Below are 11,413 nucleotides of genomic sequence, written 5' to 3'. Positions count from 1 at the left end.
TGACACATCAGTGTCACAGTGTTCAGCTTCACAGCAACCACAAGTTACCTGTGTTCAGCAAGTGGACAGACCAGGGCTATACGAACTAGAAGAATGTTTAACCAAAAAACAATGAAAAACAGGCCTGAGGGCCCTTATCCTCCAGGCATGTCCATACATTTCAGTACTTTACCATTCCAGCGTTCCCAAACACTGGCAAATTCTGGGCCAGAAACCCCAAATTCATATATCAAGACTGCTCTGAGGCCACCAGCTTGGGGCAAAAAGAAAGTCACCAGCACCTCAGTGTTCCCCACTTGCCTCTCTTCCAGGCTCAACAGGCCGCATCCACCCAGCTGACACAGAAACTCAGGAGAGACACTCGCCCTTATCCTCCAGGCGTGCCCAAACATTTCAGTATTTTACCATTCTGGCACACCCAAATGCTGGCAAACTCTGGGCAGAGACCCCTAATTCATCTAGCAAGTCCGCTCTGCAGCCAGCCACTTCGGGCAAAAAAATCCAACAACAACAACAACAACAATAAAACAACTTGTGTTATGCAGATGAGAAAACTTACTCTCTGAAACCAAGGAGGACCTGAAGTATATGCCACAGAGGGTCAAAGACTATAGTCTTTTATATGAATTGAAGCTCAACATCAAGAAAACAAAGATCTCAACACTGGGCCAATTGGCAGCATCTTGACCAAAAGAGAACAGATTTGAGATTGTTAACAATTTCAGTTTGCTTGGTTCCACAATCAACAGTCTTGACACTAATAGTCAGGAAATAAAAGATGAATTGCATTAGAAAAATCCTTTGTAATGGACTTCTCCAGAATGCTGAAAAGCAAGGATGTCAGTCTAGAGACTAAGGTGTGCCTGATGCAGGCCATGGTCTTCACAATTACTTGCTATGCATCAGGGAGCTGGACAATGACCAAGGATGACAGGGAAAAAAATTATTCTTTTAAGTTGTGATGCTGGAGGAGAATACTGAACATACCACAGACTTCCAAGAGAACTAACAGGCCTGTCCTGGAAAGGGTGAAACCAATCTGTTCCTTGGAGGCAAGGATTTTGAGACTCTGTTTCACATACTTTGGGCATGTAACCAGGAGGGACCAGTCTCTGGAGATGAATATCATGCTATCTACCGGACAAGGGATAGCTCATGACAGGAAGACCCTGGATGAGATGGATTGACACAATAACTCGGGAAATGAGGGTAGGTGTGTCAGAGACAGTGAGACTGGCTCAGGATAGAGCAGGGTTCACATAACAACAACAACAACAGAAACATCAAATATTTACCTGTCTCAGTTTTTAGTTCACCCACCATTGGCAATCTTGGGACTGGTAATCCTTTAGGTTTCTAAGCCTTGGTTTCCTTATCTGCAAGTAGAAGCATTAGTAATATCTCTCTAGGGCTACTGTAAAAACTGAATAATGTGATGATGCATGCAACACAAATGCCCACTTCAATAAACTTCAGTACTCAACAAATGTTAGGAATTAATATTATGAGACATTTTCATAGCCACCAGCTGCTCCTCGGGAGAAGGATGTGCAAGTTCCTCCTGTGTGATTAACTTCCTCTGAAAACCCACTGTAGGGTCAGCTGTGGGTCGGTTCTAACTCTGCACAACACAACAACAACAACATAACCTTGGATAAGTAACTTAGCTTTTCTCTGCAGTAGTGTCTTCAATTTAAAACAGCAACAGATATAACTATCTCATAGGGGCACAGTGAAGATCATATGAGTTAACAGATATAAAGCAAGCATGAAATATTTGTCAATGCTTAGTACTGATGAGTGTCACCATTTCTATTGCCATCAACAGCATCCACTTCATTCTCCTCTGATGTTCGTCATTATCTCTGTTAGTAAAAGACTGTCAGATCATTACATAGCCAATATGAGGCTGTTTCAGGTCCGTGAAAGTGTGCCTCTGAAAGCAGAGGCCAAATAAGGAGAGGACAAAGGCAAAGGAATCCTACAGGACCTGACCAGGACTAGCGACAGCACTAATACTACACGGAACCTTTCCCCACCTAAAGATTACTGGTTTTCTCTAACGAGACCAAAACCTTAAATCAGTTGTACATTAACCGCTTATTGGGGGTCGGTCAGAAAAAAGCAGAAGATAAAAAAACATAACTTCACTCCTTAAATAAATATGTTGCTGTTATAGCTCTTAAAGTAAAAACTCACAAGCTGACCCTTAAGTTAGTTTTCAGAGGCTGTAAACAGTACAAGAAGATACTGCACACCTTCTTCCCTGTGGAGAGGTAGGGAGTTCAAACATCGTGCCTTCTTGTTGGCAATATAGCTCCTTACCTGGAGGCCATCAGACCTCCCTATGGGTAGGCTTATATTCAGATAAAGAGCACTGAATCAGTAGTCCCTTGTCAATCTGGGTAAATAATCTATTTGTCCTCAACATTATTTCAATATCAATTTCAAAATGTAGTTTTTATACTGACATTTTAAAGTCCTTTTACTTTAAAATACAAGAGTAGACATATTGATTTTCATTAACAAAATTACTTATATACCAGAGGCTTAACTCTTCAGAGAAACTTCCAGAATCTTAAGAGACATACACATTGAAAGAAGAAACCTTAATAGAAACATGAATTTTCCACTATTGGAAGAAAAGTCAAATTATTCTGATTTGTCTTGATGTGGAATGCATAATAATGTCATTGTCACAACCCACCAAAATATATGAAATTTAAAGTTAACTATATATTTATACTAACTCAAGAGAGTTGCCCACACTAATTTGCACTTTGTTTTACATCCAAATACAAGAAACTACAAAATAGTAACAAATATTTATCAGTTCTAAATGTCTCTGTTGAGCACACTCAAGAAGCAAGCAGGGTTACCATACAATGAACGGTTTGGTTTTCTAAGTTCTCATCCTCAATGTTACTATAGATCCAAGTCCACCATGAAGGTAAAGAATATGATTTTTTTTGCAGAGTAAAACACAGTACTAAGAAAAAAATCAAAGTCATTTGATGATAAGATTGAAAGTTATCACTTAATATTACAAAATTATATATAATTGTGTTTTTCCCATTGAGCTCATGGCTTTTGATAAAAAACACATAAACTTTGTCAAGAAGATAATGAATAAATAAAATAGGCAGAACTTTTGAATTCAATGAACAGAGGAAAGCGTTACTGGAATAACTAAAAATTTAAAGAGCTGTTTCAGGAAATCTGGACAGCTAATATGAAGAGGAGGGTAACAGTTTATCTTCTAGGAGAATGTCCTGTGCTCTAAAAAGACCATGTGACAGGCACTCGTTGTCCTTCCCAAACTGCTCCCTCCAACTTATCTTCTCTGGGGTACAAAAAGATTAGGGAGGTTGAAAGCTCTTTATTATCCAACTATTTCTCTGGTATTTTTATAAACGTTTTTGGGGAAGAAAGAGGCACATTATCAAATGTTCTAGAATCACATCATCCTGAAAAATTCTTCAACGCTGCCCAAAAGTTGTTAATCAAGATCAGATTTCATATGGTATGTATTTGGTCAAGTCGAGATTTTCAACTTCTCTTGCTTAGCTTTGCAAATGCAACTGAGTAATAAAAAATTTTTTGAAAAATTCTTGTTTTTATTATTATTATTTCCAATTAGTTTAAATTTGAGATGAAATTAGAAGATGTCTTTTGTCTAATTCACCTTTGCTATTTCCAGTTGTAAGCCACCAGAGCATTTCTAACATACAGCGAACCAAATGATAGATGGAGAAGTTACAAAATATCAGGAGAATTTCTCACTTGGTGGCAGTGGCTAAGGAAGAGAGAGACTAGGATGAGTGTGAGACAAAGTCTGTCTTTGTGTCTCTTTTTAGATTATGTCAGAAACGGCGCCATGTATGCTGCACTCTTTCCTTCTCTGGTATTTCTCTTGTACCTGGGACTCTTCCTGGTTCTTTTTCTTCACTATGCCCTCAGCTCAGTGGTCTCTCTTCAGCAAGATGGCCACTGACCCTTCCCCTGCATATTTCTTCATGCCCAAACACGTCTTAGTCACCGAGTATTTCACATCTCTGACCACTCATTTTAGAACTTGCTTAATGGTACTGGCTCACTCACTTGATGGTTAAATACTTAATTGTTTTATTTTCTGAGTTCTCTGTGTAAGAATCAACTCGATGACATGACACAATCCAATAACTGACTAAAATGTGAGCTCAACAAAGGGCAGGATTTTACCTGTTTCGCTCAGCTCTGATATCTCAATACCGGGACAAACCCTGTGACCTAACAAACACTCGATCCTGAAGCTCTGTGCTTCCTCCAGAGAAATTCTGTTCAAATTTCCTACACTCATCTGCAGAATCAAAGTTCAACTTAAACATGATCTTCATACATTTCTTCTGATGTAGAATGTACCCATTGTTTTCTGCTACATCTCAAATGTAGTAAAGTACCTTCTATCCAGCCCCTCACAGCCACTCAGCCTGCGCATCACCTGTTTTCTCCAATGACCCATTACAGAGTGTGGTGTATAAGAACATGAACTCCACATCTCTGCATTCCCAGCTGCCATCTGAGTGTTCCTGGGCAAATGATTCCACAGTTCTTGTGCCTCAAGTTTCCTTATCTAAAACTAGGAAACACGTCTTAGACACATTACAACTGTCATCAGAATAAAATTGGGTGCGAATGTGGAGATACTTGGAAGAGTTTGGGATATAATATTAAATATTTAAGATCATTTGTATTATCACATGTATGTATACTTAATAGCCTTCCTTTGGTTTTATAATTACAAAAGTGTTTGTTTCGTGTTTCTTCTTCCTATCTAGCAGCATAGTGTCATTTTTACTTATCAGGTAGTTCAACCAATGGTTTTCTAATTGTCCTTTTGAAAAAGGAAAAGATAATGGAAGAGAAAAAAAAAGAAGATGATCAAATAGGTGAGGTATTTCTGCTAACTCAATTATATTTCCCTTGTATTCTAAAACTTCTGGTGACGACAGTTAAGTGTTTAAAACGCTGTACTTCTGCCAGCAAAGTCAACTTAGATTTCTACTTATTTTCAGATTCTTCTTGCTTTTAAGGGAACAAGCTTCAGACTTGTCATAATCTTGGTAATTTTCTATTTCTCTAAGGAATATTTTATCACTATTGCCTAGAATGCAACTGAAATAATGCCTTTTATTTGATTTTACCTAAAAATAACTCAAAAGGTCCATTGGACTGCTTCCCAGTCAATAGAGAATTTGAAAGAATAGAAAATTTAAGCAGAGTGATAGTAATTTCATGTTTTGTAGACATGTAAGTGAAAATGCAGATATTCACTTAACTAAATAAAAGTCGAAGGGAAAGAACAAAATACTACTAGCATGCATTTATTGAGTTTAACAAGGTATGTGCCTTTGGCTCTGCCTCCCTATGATATAGGATTGCAACAAATTAAACTCCTCCAACTGGCAAGTTAGTGTGTTGATGTAATGTTGCTTGTCCCTAGGCAGCCAGCTCAGCATTTCTGGTTCCATTTTTCTTTTCCAAAGGTTAGCTAGAGAAACATTCCTTGGACAAGTGTAATGTGTTTGCTACATTCCTTGAACATTTACATTTTATAGTTGACACTTTCTATTTACTTTTCCATGATTTCTGTAGAATTTATTTATTTGGGCAAAGGTGTAAGATTGTTATAAAAAATAACTATATTCAAACCACTCCCTACAATTCACAAATGATTTATGGAGCTAATGACAGAAAAAATATTCGGCAATGTTCCCCTTATGTGGATACACAGTCAAGTCCACTATTCAAGTGTTCTCTTTGTGCATTTATTTGCAATATGGGAAGATGTTCTCTTTCTTCCTCTTGCTTTTGTTTTCATTCTCGTTCTCCTTCTCTTTGATTATACAAATAAATAAATGTTATTTGTATACAATGATATTGTACCTAAATGGAATATATAAGTGAAAGAAACTCTTTACAGATCAATTTTATTTGTTATACGTTGAGACCATAATATACATAGTCTGTATTTTCACTCTCTTAAAATATATTACAGATATTCAGCAGGTCAGTAGCTAAAATCAAAACTTATGATTTTTGACACCTGCATAATATTCTGTAACAACAAAATGCATTGTCTTGTTGTTGTGTGCCATCAACTTGAGTCAGAAGCAACCCACAGCGGACCCTCCAGTGAGCTTTCAAAGGCAGTAAATCTCACTGTCCATCCTCCTCCAGAGGACCCGCTGGTGGATTCAAACTTCTGGTCTTTGGCATTGTAGCACAGCTTCTTCCCGCTAGACCAAACCCTATTGGGCAGTTCCACTCTTTATTATTAGGCCTCTATGAGTTAGAATCTATCTTGATAATTTTAAGGTTTGGTTTTCTATTAATGTACAATGGAAACTCTTCGAGCAGTTACATTTTGTTCTTTCTCTACTAATAGCTGGAGAGTTAGCTATGAGTCTGTCCAGGTTCTAGAACTCTAAAGTACATAACTACCACAACTACTGTTGTTGTTGTTGTTATGTGCCATCGAGTCATTTGTGACTCATAGTGACCCTATGTACAACAGCCCTAAACCGTGCTCTATCCTATGCCAATCTCATTGCCTCCGACACACCCATCCCGATTACCCCAGTCACTGAATCAATCCACCTCATAGAGGGTCTTCCCCTCCTGTGCTGTCCCTCTACTCTATCAAGCAAGATGTCCCTCTCTAAAGATCTGTCTCTCCTTACAACATGTCCAAAGTATGTCAGACGAAGCCCCAGAATCCTTGCCTACAAGGAGCAGCTTGGTTTAACCCTCTCTACGATGAATCTGTTTGTTTTCTTGGCAGTCCATGGTACATTCAATACTCCTCTCCAGCACCACAGCTCAAAGGCGTCAATTCTCCTTCTATACTCCCTAGTCATTGTCCAACTCTCTGATGCATAACAAATGATTGCAAATACCATGGCCTGTATCAGGCGCACCTTAGTCTCTAGAGAGACACCGTTGCTCTTGAGTACTTTAGAGAGGTCCCTAACCGCAGACTTTCCCATCACAATACGTTTAGGAATATCTTCGTATATATGTATTTACATAAGAGAAGTTTTGGTTCAATGGGTAAGATTTAAAAATGGCTGACTAATGGGTCAGAATGCATGTTTATTGGTCTATATTGATCTATAGGGAGGTCTAGTAACCTAGTGGTTAAGGAGCCATGCTGCTCACTCAAAGGCAGGCAGTTCAAGTTCAAATCTACCAACTGTTCTTCAGGAGAAAGATGGACCATCTCCCATGACCCACAGCTACTGAATATCTGCTTGACAGTCAGCTATGAGTTGGTTCCAACTCATACAACAACAACATAATGATGGACACAGAGTCTCTGAGTTGCTTTGCTGCCAACCATCCACAAGTACCTTGAAAGAAACGTCACAGAGTCTATTGCCAACAAGCCAGCCATCTAAACCCATTGAGGTACAGCTGTACTTGGACACATATGGGGCCACAGTAAGTCTGAATCAACTCAACAACTAGCTTTTTAGAGCTCCACATGGATCTGTATATCAAAATATTGATAATTTTCCATATACAATTTACATACCATCTAATCTTTAGCACATCAGCCAAGATCATCCTAATGGAAAAGTTCTCTTATAAAAAAAGTTCAAAATAAAACAAAAACCCTTTGCTTTCCGAGAAAACCTCAGTGCTGAAAGGAAATGTACCTAAAGCCTATAATTGTTACCCTGTTATTTCAAGGATAATTCTCTACATTTTGAGAAAATGTTTTTGCTCAGTCTTTTTTTCCCCTTAAACCTATGATAGAGTTTTGTTGTTGCTGCATCCGTTCAAGCTGGAACCTACTCATATCTTATCTTCCAATGGGTTTTCAGAGGCAGTAAGTCACAGCAGAAGAGACTGCCTATATTTTTTCCCATAGAGCAGTTAGCTGGTGAGTTTGAACTGAAGGCCTCTGAGTTGGCAGCACAGCTGTGGATTTTATCCTGGAAACAAATGATCATATTTGCAGGCTCAGCCATGCTTGGAAACTTCAGGAGAACAAAAGTGTTCCTAATCATATGTCTATTTCCATCACTTGCTCATTTCTTCCTGAGATTCTATAAGCCAATTCTATCAACTTTCTTCTTTCGTTACTTTCAGATATCAATCTAAGCAGCTGTTGTTGTTGTTATGTGCTGTTGAGTCACCTGCCATAGCGATTTTATGTACAACAGCCCTATACCCTCCTCTGTCCTGTGCCAATCTCACTGTTTCTGACACACCCATCCTGATTACCCCAGTCACAATCCACCTCATAGAGGGTCTTCCTCTTCTGAGCCTTCCCTCCACCCTCCTAAGCATGATGTCCCTCTCCAAGGACTGGTTCCTCCTTGCAACATGTCCAAAGTATGTGAAACTTCAGAATCCTTGCCTCCAAGGAGCAGCCTGGTTTAACCCTTCCAGGATGAAACTGTTCATTTTCTTAGCAGTCCATGCAATACTCGTCTCCAGCACCACAGCTCAAAGGCATCAATCCTCCTTCTATCATCCCTAATCATTGTCCAGCTTTCTGATGTATAGCAAGTAATCTAGGCAGCAGCTGTTACAATATATAATGCATGATAGTGCTGTTCTTATAAAAAGCTAAGATTCCCCCCACCCCGTTCTTTTCCTCTGAACCAGCCGTTTCTTGGTAGTCCCTCAAGTAAATTGGCTTGACTTTTACAAACATAAAGACAGAAAATATGTCCAGTTGACTCGGAAATTTTAACAATCTGGAAAAAGTTGGCATTTCATTCACTGACCATCAATATATAATACCTCATCTACTTTTCCAAAAACCACAGGAGAGAAATATTTTACAGATGAGAAAACTAGAAGTCAGAGAGGTTAAATAACTAACTCAGAGTCTAACAGAAAATAGGTAGTAGGAAAGCCCAAAGACTCATGTATAATCTGCTTAGTTACAAGGCTCACACTCTAAAGTACCACTATACGCTCTACCTAACCTGACCCAAGACTGACCAGTTGCTTTTGCCTCAAATCCGTTCTTATTTTTGGGTTACAAGTTACATGTCTATTCAAATGAGTTGTCACTTTTATTAGAGACAGGAGGGGAAGCTCCTTTGGCAAGAGCATAGTCACACAACTAGAGTGGGCTTTTGACATAGCGTAAGAGAGGGCTGTTGAACTGCAGTCAGAGGCTGACATTTCTCCTAGAATTCTGATGGATGGACTATTTACACTCACAAAATTTTTCAGTGTTAGACATCATCCTAATGTCATTAAGTCATCTCTATTGCAGTACATTAAAGACACTCAGTATAAATGAAAAGAATCTCAGTAAAAACTAAATGCTGAATGAACAAATGACAACATGCTTAAAAGGTGGAGGGGTCAGTGAAGGAAAAGACCCTCAAGGTGCTGGATTGTCACAGTGACTACAGCAAAGGGCTCAAATGTGTCAGAGATGATGAAGACAGGACAAGGTTCAAGTCTGTTGTTGTAAGGTTGTTAGGAATCCTACTGGACCCAGTGGCATATAACTAAAACTTAACAAGAAGTCTTATTTGGGAAGCTAAGAGGGTCTTTCTATGAGCTTTCCAAGTGACACCTCTTGTGTTTCAAGAACTTCAGTTGGGGAAGGGAGGATAATATTTTATTCTTCCTTGCATTCAAACCAGCATCATGCATGAATAATTTTCTCATTGATTAAAGTATGGACAAAGAAGGAAAAAGAAGAGTATGAACAAAAAAATGAACACAGCCTTGGTCTTTCTTTAAATTAATAAAGGAGAGGTCTAATTTGGTAAGTTTGGAGTGAAAATGCTCTTGGGGGGGGGAGGCGGGAAGCGCTCTTCATAGTAAATGGCAACTAATCTTTTTCTCAATTCTTCCTTCGAGCCTTTGGTATTGAAAAAGCAGCACCGAGCAGAATCTCTCTCGCACGTGCAGGTTGAATCTAAATCACTACCTGCTGATCCAGCTACCAGAATTGAAAAGAATCAGGCGAGATGGTTTGGCCAGCAGCCAAGCTTGGAACTCACCAACCCAAAACCAGCGGGAGGAAGCCACTGAAGGACACTCTGGGGGGCGGGGGGGGGGCGCTTCTCGCCACGAAAGGCTGCCTGGCGCTCAAGACCAACGGTCTTCTAGGATCAGAGAAGGGCGTCCGCCCACCCTCATACCCCAAACTCAGAAAGCAGAGCTGCCAGCTCCAATCTTTCCCCATGACACCCCAGGCAAGCACTTTTCGTCCTTTTTTGTCTCCAAGTTCCCCAAACTGAACCTTAGTGATGTGAGGTAAGAAAGCGCGCATAGAGCCAGCCAACGCAGCCTCATCCCGAAACCTAGGGGTGACCCGGGCATGACCGGGAGCCACGCAAGCATCCCATGCCCCTCAGAGGCTCTCGCTGAGGACAAAGGGAGTCCGAACCAGGATGGAAACCCCAGCATTCTGGGGGACTCGGGTTGAGGTAAGAGTCACCACCATGAGGTTTTCCGAGCCAGCAACCCCCACCTCACCCTGGCGCCCCGCGCACTACCCCAGCCCCGGGGCGCACTCACCATTTGTAGCCGCGGCCGCGCTTGAACTTGAGAGTGAGCGCCGTCTCCAGGACCAGCAAGAGGTTGAGCAAGGCGAGCAGCCAGAACCAGGGCTCCTTCTTCACCTCGGTCACTCGCCAGACACCGACCAGCGAGTGCAGCACGAAGAGCAGCCGGGTGGCCAGCGCGTTGAGCAGGACCAGCGGCTCCATGCCGCCCCGGCGGTCGCCCCGTGCGCCCCGCAGACCCGGCCCTAGCGCCCCGGGGGCGGGGACGTGGCAGAAGCGAGCCCGCCGGGGACTTTCTGCCGCCACTGCTGTCCCTCCTCACCCTCGGTGGCCTGTGGAGCCAGAGAGTGCCGGTCGCCCCTCCCCCGAACTTCCTGAGAACTCTCTAAAAAGGGGGAGTCCAAGCCCAGCTTTTTGGGACTGCTTGCTTTCCGGGGAGTCTGGGGCCGCGCTGCAGAGGCTGCAGGGCGTTATATTCCAGCCCAGCCCAGCCCCCTCCCCAGCCCCGGAGCCAGTCTCCATCCTGCAGCCCCCCCTCAATCCCCATTCTCACTGCCAACCCACGGCCTCCTGTGAAGCCTGGGGGATCCCAAGGCTCGGCAGCGGAGATGGTCAAGGAAAGAGGAGGAGGAGGAGGTGGCCTGAAGGTCAAGGTGCTGCAAAGGGAGAAGGGCTGGAGAAGAGGGGGGAGGGCGCACCTGTGACACCTCCTCCCTCCTCCACCAGTACATTCATTCCCTCACATTTGGCTCACGTATGTGCGCTCCCAGTGACTGTGGACTGAAGAGGAGGAGGGCTAAAGAATTCGCTGCCAAAGCAGTTTGGGGAAATGCGAAGTTCCTGCCCGCGTTGCAGAATCAGAACTTCCCAAGACTAGAGGGAGA

The 11,413-nt window shown here is 41.9% G+C and overlaps 1 protein-coding gene across 1 annotated transcript in view; it reads right to left on the bottom strand.

Annotated features, from left to right (window-relative positions):
* The window catches only part of TMEM26 (transmembrane protein 26), a 64,313-nt gene extending 53,580 nt beyond the window's left edge, over positions 1-10,733 (bottom strand). Inside the window, exon 1 of the mRNA XM_006889030.1 lies at positions 10,543-10,733. Coding sequence (XP_006889092.1) covers positions 10,543-10,733 — 191 coding nt within the window. The remainder of the gene's footprint in view (positions 1-10,542) is intronic.
* Between the last annotated feature and the right edge of the window lie 680 nt (positions 10,734-11,413).

This window comes from Elephantulus edwardii, unplaced genomic scaffold, assembly GCF_000299155.1.
Source record: "Elephantulus edwardii isolate Elephantulus edwardi_28Jun2011 unplaced genomic scaffold, EleEdw1.0 scaffold00074, whole genome shotgun sequence".
Taxonomy (NCBI): domain Eukaryota; kingdom Metazoa; phylum Chordata; class Mammalia; order Macroscelidea; family Macroscelididae; genus Elephantulus; species Elephantulus edwardii.
The sequence above is the reverse complement of the archived record's forward strand: the minus strand, read 5'-3'. Positions and strand labels throughout refer to the sequence as shown.